The following is a 15,073-nucleotide window of genomic DNA, read 5'->3' on the forward strand; positions in this document are numbered from 1 at the left end:
TTTTTTTTTTTTTTATTACAACTGAAATTCATAAAAAAAATTTAACCATTTAAAACATTATAAAAGTATATGTGTTTAAATAAAAGTTAAAAACACGGTGATTTTATTGAAAATAAATTTATTACTTATGTAGATATTATTTATAAGCATTCATTGAATTTTTTTATTTTATTTAAATTATAACGAGATAATCTCGCCTTTAACATAAAATAAACTTTACATTTTTTTTTATTGTAAAACTTTGGTAGGACTTTATACCAATCCATGTGTATCAAAATAATATTAATAATATTTTATTAGATTTTATTATTATGGAAAATAATATGTAGGTCATTTTTACTAGCTTAAATAATATCTTATCACTATACGCGATAACCAAAAGGTAATAATTTAGTTTTTACCGTAAAAATATTTTTATTTAGGAAAACGTTATGTATATTTTAATAAAAAAAAATAAATAAATAATAAAAAAAATATGCACACGCATATTACACTGTGTATGGATAGATCGATAATATTTTTATGTGGCTTAAAGTATTGGACAGGTCATCATTCACAAGGAATACAGACAATGCAGAATTGTCCTTCCGGGCGTCGCCAAGTTTGGATCAATGGACTGTAAAGATACGATAGAAATGCGTATTTTCTCTCAATGCCAAAACCCCAATGAAGTCTTTTGTGTTTTTATAGCGGAAGGGGTGCGTTTAACATTCAAAATTTACATTGGTTATTGAGATGGCTAAGAAAAATTAATGGAATACATCGTCTGCAATAAGGTGGTGTTCAGTATAGATTAGCCTTACGTAGTTTAATTTTAAGCTCGTTTGTTTTTAACGCTTATAATTTGAGAAAACCTCCATCGAAAATTAGATTTGAATGTATACTTATTTTTTAAAAAATATATAATACCAAACATTCGAAAAATATAACAATTATAAGTAATAACTTTAAGTTATTAAAATATAAATAACTTTTGTAACTGTTGGTGAACTGAACAAATATAAATTACTAGTTTTTAAATTTTTCAACTTATACATATTTTGATTTTAATATTTATCAGCTTTTGTAATTTAAACAAATTAAATGTACGTTAAAATGTATTCCATTTCAATTCTTATGAATATTTCATCTAATTACTCTCAATTATTAAATTATTACATACCTAGTAGATGTATTCCACAACAAATAACTTAAGAGTTTAAGAACATTATATTTATCAATTATTGGGTTTACACTATTTAGTCGATTAACTACATAATACAATACATTATTTTAAAAAAAGTTCATATTTTTTGTAATGCATAACTTTCAAATGGATATATATATTTTTTTCAATACCTTTTAATGCAATTATATTTAAAGCGATGACGTACACATATTCTTTGGCATCCTTATGAATATAAATGGTATGTTCACCCTAAAATTTAAACACTGTAAGAATTAATAATTATCATCTTTCGCCGTTACAAAATATCACCCATGTGCAGGGTTCGGTAATCTAATAATTGTCGATTTAACCAAGAACTTTATCGAAACACGGTGACGTCCCCCGGGATTAATATGATGACTACTATATCGGGTGATATATTAACAATATAGTATTTTTTTTATGGTGGTTAGAAAAAACTCCCTAAAATAATATTAAAATATCTATTTTGCCAATGGGTTGTACAGTCACACATAATCATATCAATATTATTTCCTACACCGTAACAACCCGAATACTTATGACATTTTATTACACATCATTCACATAATTGCACTATAGAATAATAATTTCGAATTATCGTTAACATTTTGTTTACAGAATAATTTTTACTGTTTGCTAACATCAACAATTTTTTTATATAGTTTTCATTGTAAATGTTTTTTTCTTTATCAAAGTTTATCCAATAGAGTAAAAACTTTAAAAATACATATCAAATCCGATACGATACAGTTTTAAATTAAACTTTGAACAAATAAAGTATTGTTAATATTATCATTTTTTTCAGACGAATATTTGTAGTTTTCCCAAGAATTTATCAAATAATATTTTTTCTACCGGAGATTTCAACAGTACTTCATAAGCGTTCATTTCCATATAAACGAGGATTTGTCATTTTATAAGTTTTCGTTATATTTAAATACTTAATAATTATGAGGTTTAAATAATATACATAAATTTATAAAACTCAAATAGATGCATATATGTTTTATTAATAAGACCTCGCAATAAATGATATAAGTTTTATTAATAATGTTTAAATAATATTATTATTTCAATACGTACAGTTAAATGTAAACTGTGTAAATGTTATACAAACTTTTATTAAAATAATTTTTCAAAATCCAGCTCGTAACCTATAATTATTTATAAATTAACAATTATCAATAATTCATCATTGTCATTCTCAATAATGTTAGACTAGCTACTAAGGGGTTGGGAACTTTCTCATTAAATCTCAATAATCTGAAAATTATGTGATAACAATAGCCGGATGACGTACTTAATATATATATATATATATATATATATGCATATGCATGTATACGTATTTCAAAATCACATTACAAGACCGTTAAACACAATATAGGCGTATCACAGAAAAAAAACAAAGCATTAGATAAACACATTATTTTTTATCTAATATTATCTTCTTTTTTTTTTCTGAATAATATGGTTCTGCGTACATTAACATGTACCTATACTTTGTATATAAAACTTAATAATATACCAATATAGTATTATATCCCCATGTTTTTTTTAACGAATACCTATTGTACGTATTATATAAAAAAAAAAAAAACACAGCGCCTTTAGAGCATAAAACAACAGTTGTATTTTTGTTTTAACTAAAACTCGATTTATAAACTCATCCCTGCGATAAATGGTGGCTCGTTAAGTTTAAAAAAAAAAAAAAAAACGAAACAAATATATTCATGTACCTATAATGTTTGATGTCTGTTGCCGATAACAAAATACACCACAAGATAATGAGTGGCCCATATATTATTTCCGATACATCGTCGCCGTGCTTATGTATATATTATGCACGGCCGTATGTATCACGAAGATCCCAATTGCCGAAAAGCCTAATTTAATCGTTCTTGCGATTCCGTCGGAAAAACAATTGAATACAGGCAGATGTAGTATTTTCACGTAAATATCGTAATGTGTAAACATTATTCTAACATCGTGAACCGTAAAATTTTCCATGAAAAACGCGCATCCGAATAAGGAGTGTCTGCGGTATAATTTATCCAATACCTATACACAGCGCATGGACAGGTATATATTATAATACGAGTACACACACGTGGGATCATATTACTATAGACTGAAAATCGTAAAATAATTTTGCGTTATAAATATTTTGAGCTATAAATTTTAATACTCGACGCTCAATTCGGCCTATAGCAAATCGAATAATAATATTGTAAAACGCACTGTGACGTAGAGCGTGTGGCAAATAAACGCACACGCTAAGTATCGGAAACCAGCGGGACGTCCGACAAACGAATCGTAAAACCGACACGAGGCCTTTACATATTTATGCACGTACTATACGCATATTCAAATATTTTTAATGGTATTTATTTTGTGCACGTTCTGTATAAATTGTACATTATGGTAGTAGTTAGGCGTTAATCCTTGTGCGTCACGCGGAACGTATTATACGTCATCCCGGCGAATCTTGAATCTTACACATAACATTTTTCGCGTGAATAAGACATAAGACAAATCCATATATATATTGGCACAACGGTTACACCATCAAAATGAGACTGAATCTTCACCGAGTCGTCTTTTTTAGATCTAATTTACTTTCGTCCGACCTACTATTTTATTTTTAAAGGTGAATCAGATTTTCTAATTAAGTCGTCGTACTTATTAGATTTGACACTATATAGATGTGTATATTGTATTAGTTCAATAAAACCCTTCTAATGTAGGTGATTAAACATATTTGTTGAACATTATTTGTTAACCATACGAATACACAAACAACGATTTTCGAAAAAACATTTTAATTATTTAACTACTAGAAAATCTTGAATTGAAATTGTTTTATTAGAATACTAATCTTCATGTGGCATCTTCAAGCATTAAGAAATATTAATGTTAATGTTAATGTTTAACGTCCCAATTATTGTTATTTCGAATGTCTCGAAGTGCCTAATTTAATTTAAAAATATAAGCTATCTATACATAAAATCGTAAATCGGTTATTTCAAAAGCAACAGTTTATTTAACCTCTAATGACCAAATTTTTTCTTTTCTTATCTTTATCCCGTTGAAGACACTCTCGTCTAAGAGTACTGTATTTTATGAGTATTTGAGTTTAGAAAACTTAATATGCATGGGCATAATTGGACTTGAATACATTTAAAAGTTAAAAGAACTAAAGAAGATGAACCAAATTATTTCAAACTATGTACACGTGCGTCAAATAAAAACTTCTATTAAATACACAACATTTTAAACAAGTTACATAAAAAAGGAGAAAAAGGTGATGGAAAAAATAATAAAACATTATCAATTCTAAATCTATATACGAGACCAAAACAAACGTTTTTGAATGTTTCAAGAAAATAAAAACAAAGTGTAATATGTATATAATAATACATGCTGCCTATATTTGCAAATAAAAGAAAGTAATAAAATTGTACACTACATAGATGTAAATTATATTTATATGTATAATAATACTATACTATTTACTATACTATCTTATACTATTTAGAATATTAAATAAATATTCTAAATAGTATACAATTTTAAAACATATTTCATACTTAGAAAGTATCTTAGAAATAAGATACACCTGATTAAAATATTAAAAATTACCTTACTTATTATATAAAAGTAATCTATAGTTAAAACTGCAAAACGTTATTCCCATACTCGTTTTACTTATTAATCATTTCAATTTGATTCGATCAAGTAGAAATAGAAAAATTAATTATTTTAAATTGTTCATAAACATATTTATCTAGATTATGACAATAAGTGACCACAAAAAAATGATCTCAATTAAATTATTATACTTCGGAACAGTTTTCTTTTTTTTTTTAAATATATAAAATGTTTAATGTTTTAAAATATAAAAATTTTAATACTATTTTTTTTAACTCAAAATATTCTTATAATTATAATTATCTATAATAACCATTAACGAATAAATTAAACTCGTATTGAAATAATAAACATTATGTTCCTTTTTTATTTTATTTGAAAAGATTTCATGTAAGTATATAAAATACAAGGCTATAATTTCTCTTGACCCTTATAGTAACCATATATTCTTAAATATCTATTGTTGGACAACTCATAGACATTCGTAGAAATTAAACACATCATGACAAGTTCAATATATCAATACTACATGTAATACGTGATACACAGGTGTTGAAAAATGTTAGACCTATGTAGAAAAAACCTGTTCGATAAATCGAATTGTACACATGCACATGATACTGTCAAAACATTCATGCCTGTTTGTTGTCTTGTTAAGATTGGAACTATGAGGTCATGTAAAAATTGTAATATACAACTATAGAAACAGCAATGGGAAATAAAAAAATCGACCTATCTACATCTAAATGTAGAACATTTAAATTTCGTTGAATTTATTTCAACCTTGAACAAAACTCTTTAATTATTTATATACGAGTACATTACCTTTCAATCGTAATTAACCAAAAATTAACGATTAGTAAAAACTTACTTAACTAAAATACTGAAAGATTTTCATTTTTTCAAGATATGATTTTCATATATAATAAGTTAATTTGTTATTATTGCGGAAACACTTCAATGATCCGGATATCAGTGTTTGAAAGTTTTATACGACTAATTTAAACCGATCATAGGGTGATCAATCATTGATCAGTAATCAAGGTAAATTTATCATGCCTCCAAGCGTAGATAATTTTACCGGTATTGAATCAAAATTTCAACTATTCAATTTTTTTAAAATAAAAGAACAAGGAGTCCTTAAAATTTCATTTGGCAGTGTAGAAATTAAAATAGTCTTATCCTCACCAATCTAAATTGTATCAGAAAACAACACTGGTGTGTAAAAAATAGGTGTAAAAGCCATCAATAGCCCAAAATGTCTACATTAATATAATATAATATATTAAAGAAAATAGACCTTAATTATTAACTAATTTTACAATTAAAGATTGATGATCAAAACGATCGTTACAAAAACAATATATCAAATACAATATAATTATAAATAAAAATATCCTTTACAAACAAAAACTTATTAAATTTACTTTAAATTGATCTCAACAACATTAAGTTTGATTATTATACACGTGAAAATCAATGTATCCGCAATTTAGTTTTATAATAGATCAATTATTTAGGATTTCAAAATTCATTACTTATATCTGTTCATAAAACGTTAAAAATATAATTCTTACTTCAACAATGATTATTTGTAAAATATGTTTTATTTTTCAAGTATACACTTATTGGTTTTAATTAACAAACCTTCAGACATGTTATTTCTGTTTTTGTTTATAGGAAATGTTTATTCTTAATTTCGGTAACTTATATATGATATTCTGTATTACTTTTATTGTGTATCATTTTAATTCCACTCATTTTGTTATGCAATTAATATAAAAAATAATAAACATACATATTTTTTTAATAATAAGCAATAACTAATATTGGTAATAACACGGATAACCTATTATTATTTAATATTATAATATTTTATAAATAAAAACTGTTGAAACAATAAATATGATATTCAAATCAATTAAATAAAATAGTATTTTGTATAATGACTTTATAATTTGGATATTATTATGTACTACATATTTATTAGCTGTACATTTTTTTTTGTTTTAGTTTAATTTGCTTTTTTTTTTTTACAACATTACATCAAAGCAATTAAGTATGATAAACTAAATAAATAAATAAACTAAATACAAATAAAGAAAACTAACAAAAAATGAAATAAGAAAGCTAGAGGAGTATATGAAGTTAATTATGAAATGGATAACGGAAATTGAGCGAGAGTTAAGAGTGCAGTACATTTTTACTAATAATTATTATAATAACAAAATATGCAATTTATGGAGAGTGGTATTTGTGACTTGATGTAATAAATTAATCTAGATGTAATTTTTTTATTTTAATAATTTTATGTTTGGGCATATTTTTTTCTAATTGATTTTAAATATATTTTATATTATTATTTATATATTATATAATAACTCAATGAATTATTGGTCCACTGAAATATACCAAACAACAAGTACTGCTGTTTAAAATACAAAACATTAGTAATATAATGCAGTCGAAAATTTAGTTTCATTGTGCTGCTATTTTTCTACATACATGTTTTGCATTCATTTATTTAAGAAAGTTAACAATTTACTCAACGTAATTGTTCGTTAATTTCATGTTTCCAAATATCTATTCAGTAACTTGTTAAAATAAATACCTTTAAATATTATATCATCATAAATTTTACATGTCACGTGGTAAATGGAATTTACTGTGAGTCATCAAAATATTTCAAGTAATTGCTTAATAATAAAAATTAATTTATATTTCTTTCTTTATTAATACTTAAGATTATTAATATTAAAGAACGTCAACATGAATACGATTTTTACTTTGTAAAAATCTATCATATTCCATTTTAACAATATCAAATGGTTTTTTTATAAAATTTTATTATTAATTAATATTAATATCTAAAATCATCTATGCGTTTATTTTACAAATTTTTTCCATAGTTAAAATTTATTATAAGTTATAATTTTACATATAAAAAAAAGAGGTATCTATACAATATAACTTTTTTTACCACTAATCATTAATTTTCTCGTCCAATAAATTTAAAAAAAAAATATGTGTAGATACTTGTGTCTCATGATTCAATACTAAATTATTTTAAAGAAAATAAATTGGTGTATATAAATAATTTTTACTGTTTATCAATCAGCCTAATGTAAATAAAATTATATATTTAACTTTAGAGTTACATTGTTCAAATAATAAAAAAAAAACCCTATATCTATTATATTAATTTTATCTAAGCGGTCTGCCAACCACTCCAATCTTAGATGCAAGTGGCTCGCTGGAAAGTTTCTCCTCAAAGATTTGTCCAATAACAATTTTAATGTTTATAACATCTTTATAGATGTATATTTTACGTGGCGCTATGTAAGCAAATCAGTTCCAGTAATGGCCTCTGTAGCTCATTCCCTCTTAGCTTCTCGTAACTACATTCTCAAAGTTAATAAATTATTGCTTTATGAAGCCAACTTCCCATCCCTACTATTCTACCCTAAAATCAATTGCGAAAAAAATTTCCTCGGTCATTCCATCGACTTTCTTAAAGCCTCTTCCTCCAATATAGTCAACGGTCTCTTTCAAGACTTCATTCACAATACGTTCCCGCTGTTCATTCTTATCTACACCGACGGATCGGTCTCCCCGATTTCCGCCGGATACTCTTTCTTCATTCCAGAGCTATGTATCTCTTTTACTAACAACCTACCTCCAACAGCTTCTTCGTTTACTGCAGAATGCTTTGCCATCGTTGAATCACTCCAACTCATATCTACCTTACAACCCAACAAGTTCCTTATCGCTACTGACTCACTCTCCTGCCTCCAATCTCTTTCTTCCAATGTATTCAAATCACCACCTAACCCTCTAATATTCCTTATTAGAAATCTGCTATTCTCTCTCGAAGCCACACTCTTCTCCCCTCACATTCCTTTAAATTATCTCTTAACGACTCGCCTCTCTGCATTTTCGATCATCCTCCAGCCATCTGCGACATAAAGCATATTCTGTTCAAATGCCCTGTCCTGCACGCAGAGCGCCTACAACTTTTTTCTATTCTCCACCCTCTAAATATTCCTCTCAACTCTTACCACATACTTACTTTTCAATCCCCCCCTGCTATCCTTGCAAAAATCGCTTTTATCGCTAATTCTGGGCTGCTTATATAAATTATTCCGTTGTATATAAATATCTGTATACCTAATTAAATAATTGTCGAAACTAATTATTACATAAAGTTTCAATAAAAAAAAAAAAAAAAATTTGTCTATAACTACTGTCTTTTAAAGTAACGAAAAATGATATGTAAGAATGAGCATGTGTGTTTTATTTACGTTAATAATCGAATAATTACAGATTACATTTTATAATTTACTTTCTGAACATATATTAAGGAAATTCATCAAAAACTCAATTAATATTGTTGAAGTATTGTGTTTCTAAATATTCTGCAATAGGCACTTAAATTATTTATTATTTTTAATCAAAATAATCATAAATAATGATTATAAAAATAAAAATAACCTTGAAATACGGTATGGGTTTCTGATATATCTTACCACAAAAATGTATGTGAAAAATAATATTGTAAATTAAAAAACATAATACCAAATTAATTTCAAATGTAAAATTACCAGCATCTTTTAGCTGTAATATATAATCTTCAGATCATATAACCACAATATTATATACAAATAGTAGAAATATAATTATATGATAATTATTTATATTGTTACAAATAGAATCCAAAGAAAGTTTATCAAACCCCACGTTTGATTGTGAGTTATAATCTTACAATAGATGCAGGAATATAAGTAAAAATAACAAATTGTACTGTGTCCAAAGAAGTCATATTCATTTATAAATAAAATTTCAAAAAAAAATTGTTAGTTGTTAATAAACCATGAAAAAGAAACAGTATTATATGATAAATATCAGTGTTTGCGAAAAAATTGTTCACCCGTTTACGTTCATATTTTGTGAACGACACACAAACGTTACTGGTTTTTTCAAAATAGAACGTAAACGTGAACGAAGTTTATATTTATAATGAGTTCAAACGATTTTTGGGGCATTCAAATTCATTTGTAATTTTAAAAATATATGTAAAAATAATAAATATTGATTATAATATGTTTAAGTATAGATTTTAAAGATGAAGTAAAATATATCTAGTATATTTTGTAAAGGTCCATTTATACAGAATACATGTAGGTAATTCATAAATATTAAGTAAAAAAATTTAAATGAACGCGTTCATTTTATTCATAGAATTTGAACGTGAACATGAAAGAGTTTAATTTTTAAGTGAACATTCCGAATACTATAAAATACATAATATTACACTTAAAAAATTCCAATTTAATAAGCTATTTTATTTACATTTATTATTGTGTTATACAATAACGCATTATGTCTGCATAAAATAAAATATGCCTACAATGTAGACAAGGCATTTAATATAGCTGCATCGTTAGTTTTCTTAACTACCGCCCATTTCCTGTTATATCAGGATAAACAATAATTAATTATAAGCTAATATAAGTAGATATGTGGTTATGTATGACTCAATAAAACATCTAATACTCAAATGCATGGACGCACTTTTAAAATATTATGTTTAATCAAAAAAAGTTTTTTTTTTAAACATATTTATAAAAATAAATGTAGTCAAGTTATTTAAATAATTCGTTTCCAATTAAACTCCACAAAACAACATAATACAATCGAAATAGTGGTTTTATCGCGATGTACTTATCTATGAATGAATATTAATTACATTCGATTTAAATTTAAATGCAATTTAACACAATGTTGTGCATTTTTATACACTAGAAAGATCGAATGATATTGAAACGAATCGTTGTCTTTAGGGTTTTCATCAGTTACGTCACTAACGCAAATCTGTATTAAATTCTACGATTCAAAAAGTCTCAATATTCAATTTAACTTTTGAGAATCAAATAATCGAACACATTCGCGAATACAACGCAGACAGGCTTTAATCGATGTGTTGCAACGTAGCGGAAAAGTGTAAATAATCGCTGTCGGATTAACTCGAACGGTCCGAGTTTCGGAGAAACTATGCTGGAGACGACGTCTGCTCGCGACTAGATAAAAAAAAATCAATTACAGTTTCGTCTAAAACCTGTTTTAAAACGATCGTGGGATCAGAGAACTAATACGGAACGATTGTAGAATAGGTGTTGAAAGATTCACCAGTCCAAGACCCGCGTGCACGTTTATCTTCAGCGGGTGATTAAAACCGTACGTGCATGTGACTTCGGTACGGCACGCCATTCTGCATGGTCATACAGGACCTGCGAACAGGATCCAAATCCTGACAACCGCGAGACGTTCGAGTCCCGTTAGCGGTAATGATGCGATGATGTGCGTGTGCGTACGCATGCGACGAGTACACGGTTTCCGCGGTACGTCGTCTTGGTTTCCGTTGATTTTGACGCTAGACAAATGGAAAAACTAAGAACAAATCGAACGATGTGGCTAGACCGGAGATCGTATACAACCGTACGCGAACGTTCCCCCAGGGTTGCGTACGCGATCGACCGGAGAGGGGGTTCAACTCGAAACGTATTGTTCGCCCTGCGCAACAATCCGTCGCGAGGATATATGCTTATTTCGAACGGTGAGGTGAGCGATTTACCTGCTTCAAAACGGTTGGCATGAAAAACAATGTGCCATGTACATTGTGGTATATCATTACAATCATGTGATCATTACAATACGATCTTTGAAGTAGGAGGGGGGGGAAGCGTTCGTGCGCCCATCAATCATGTGCCCTGCAGCAACGTTGTTCGCGGGCGCAGTCAAGGTTTCGCGTTGTTTTTCGCGGGGTCGCTGTACCCGAACATTACAGACACGTTAAACGCCGTCCACGCTCACCCGGTCGGCGAATAGAACGTGGTGCGCTTGGTGCGGTACGTGGGGAGGGGGAGGAATTCCGGTCGTCGGCGATTTCGTCACGTTGTGACACGATAAATACCTGTTGCGCCGGTATAATGACGTGACGCTAGCGTGCGGGTAGACGTGTGTACGACATGTGACCCGGGTGGACCGGTGTGTAGGACGGCGTACGCGGAGTATAATAGGATGACGACGACGGTGTAACGATGACGAAGTTGGCGATTACGATGATGACAATGATGACGAAGTTGGCGATGATGGTTCGCTTCTGTGCGGGACCCGTGCGCGAAACCTTGAACTCGGACCTAGTGTGTACGCCTGTTCGTTTTAGAGCAAGATAGTAACCGAACGACGTCGAACGTCGGACGTTTTCAACGCGGAAGGACTGTGCACAGTTACGAAGTGCGAACTCCGAATAGGCGCAACTAATTAGAGACTAAGGGGAGGATTAGCCCCCTAATGTTTGTCTAGCCCCCCCATAAAAAAATAAAATATTTTTCTATCCTCCGCATTACATGTACAGATACAAATTGAAGAATAAAAGTAATTTTGCTTTGTTAAATGTTGTGTTTGAAGTAAAAAGTTTAATTAAAAATGTCTAATGGTATACAATGTGTTATGGAGGCTGCAGATATGATACCGATAAAAAAAAAACAATGAAACCCTTTGTTGCGTCTATAAAATTCCACTGGGACGTGTGCGGTCCAGTCGTATTATTTTATATTTCACGACGAGCGTAGCGTGTACCACACACGTAGGTAAAGTGTGCACAAGAATTATCCATCGCGATAAATATTTAAGTGATCGACGTTAAGGGGGGGGGGGGGAAAGATGATAACGTTTGATGCCTCGACGTTTCGCCCACCATCACTGGTTTGAACTCTTTTGATTGATGTCGTGATCAATGTATGCTCTGTTGGCGGTCCAGTTGACTGCATTTCGTGGTCAGTATTAGGACCGCGGCTCGTCAGTTGCCGGCCGTTTAGCCGAACCGATTTACGGAATCTCTCAGGCTTTGCCTTACGACCAAACAAATTCAATTTTACATTTTGAGATTCGGTAACTACATAATAATGCACAGTCGAACGATGTATATATACATCTATCGAAAATCATCTTTTATTTATTTCGTGTTAATAAAACAGCCTCACTACTCTTTAAAAATGGTGTTATAATAAGAAAACTATACTGTCAAATATTCAATGTTGTCTACTTCAACGTTAACAGCCGTATTTGTGCGTCTATAACCCGTCTAACAGCACTACTATTTGACGAAAACCTCTTGTCACGACCTTATTATATTGTTTCGCTATATCGGATGATAAATATGCGAAATAATAAATCTGCGAAACATACAGTGCCCGTTGAAATCTATCCATGCGGGTTATCCTTGTTGGCAAAAATCGTAGCTGCAGGGCGAGCTGTTCAATTTTAAGTATGGAGAAGGTTACAGTTACTCACCTTGACTTAATAATCTTAGGTATGCCATGAATAACATTATATTTTCATAATATCTGCACACAATGTTAGCGACTGTACCTAAATTATTGGGATTTATATTTTATTTATGTATTTTATACATACTTTTTATAATATAGCTAATAACTTTCGTAACCTAATATAATCAAGCATTAATGGAAGTTAATGCGGCGTTTAACATATACCGCTTGATAAATGGTATAATTGTAGTGACAGTTAAACTTTTAACAATATAAAATGCACGTGTCATATTATTGTAAGTTATATATATATATAAAAAAAAAAAAGCTATTGTAAACTATCAGTGAAAACATAACAGTATTATAACGAGAAAGACTGTTTGACTGTTTGATTGGGCACCTGAGTACACTCCCCGGTATTTATGAACAGGATTGTCGGTATACGGTAACCTGCTGTAAATGACAATGATTCTATGTATGTGCATTGTAATAATATTATGTAATATCGTTACTATACGCTTAATTAGTGCGTTATTAAGCAAAATCAGCCGCGGAAGCTCGTGACGATTTTCTTCGCAGCACGTGTTTTTTTACCTTCTATCTTTGTTCTCTCTTCCAACCGTCCCTGTAATGCACAGCACTAGTGAACAATATGAACACAATGAACTATAATATAATTACTTGAATGTATACAGCAATACGGAATATTGTAGTCGATAACTATTATTATATTGTTGAGCTACAATACAGTTCTTATTGAAAGCTCTTAAATAAAAAAAAATTAAAAAAACTCTTATTATTAATAGTAAATCTACGCACCATACGAGTACACATGTATTAATCGCACCAACACTATAGTTTTAAACGTACGCACAGATGTGACTGTTTTGTCGGAAACCTATATAGCTTTGCATTTTTTAGAATAGCTCGCGCATAAAAACATCATACGCATATTAAAGATTAAAAACGTTATAACACAAAATTATGTAGAAAAGTTATAGCGTGGCAAATATCGTTTAACATCAGTCCTCTGCACTACCTATTAACGTAATACATTAAATGTTCGATCAGCCTAAACGCGTTATAGTTTTTCTATACCTATTGGGTTTATGCCTAAATCGTTATTCATGTTTCGTCCATAATTTGTGTACCAGTGAAAACCGAATGTGTGTCCAGAAATATACTCGTACGGACAAAAGTTAGAGACCCTGTGTTAGATACCCTGTGTATTACAAGGCGCATAATATGAATAATGTTGCAGGTTTCGATCGTGTTTGAAAGTGATCGGCACCGGATCCGCGAACTTGATCGGCAAGCTGTTCTTCAACGTGGTGCAGACCAAGTGTTTCGTGCTGAAGAACGTGCGGGTGTGTACGAAAAAGACATGGTGGGGCAAGTGTCACAGGCACGAGCACAGGAAGAAGGCTTACATCAGGAACAACCTATCGTATTGATTCCGTGTCCGCCGCGTTGCACATTATAATTTATTTATTTATTTATAAGACCAGTATTTATTATTATTATTTGGTCGCAATAAACGACAAATCTTCTAATAGATTATCATATTCTTATCGGAACAAACAATTTCCTACGCGTAACGTACAAACCATTTACTGTTCGTATTGTAGCATTACGATCAAGTGGCAGACGAACGATTTTTTTATTACAATTATTATTATTATTATTATTTTCATCATTATCGTCATCATTATCATATTCTTAATGTAGCCATGTAGACAATTATTATAGTAAACACTGAAACTCATACTAAACTGAATGCATAACTAAATATAATAAACTAATGCATAACTTGTAATAGGCAGTGCTTAACTTGAGGGGGTGGATGCAGGAGGACGGAGAACCCCTACTAATTTTCAGAAATGTTAGTGTCCTCCTATTGTTA

At 29.7% G+C, this 15,073-nt stretch overlaps 1 protein-coding gene across 1 annotated transcript in view; it reads left to right on the plus strand.

Moving 5' to 3' along the window:
* LOC112682940 overlaps positions 1-14,725 on the plus strand; it is a 35,929-nt gene extending 21,204 nt beyond the window's left edge. Inside the window, exon 4 of the mRNA XM_025553729.1 lies at positions 14,432-14,725. Coding sequence (XP_025409514.1) covers positions 14,432-14,624 — 193 coding nt within the window. The 3' untranslated portion in view covers positions 14,625-14,725. The remainder of the gene's footprint in view (positions 1-14,431) is intronic.
* The last annotated feature ends 348 nt before the right edge of the window (positions 14,726-15,073 follow it).

This window comes from Sipha flava, unplaced genomic scaffold (assembly GCF_003268045.1).
Source record: "Sipha flava isolate LNK unplaced genomic scaffold, YSA_version1 104_pilon_pilon, whole genome shotgun sequence".
Classification (NCBI taxonomy): Eukaryota; Metazoa; Arthropoda; class Insecta; order Hemiptera; family Aphididae; genus Sipha; species Sipha flava.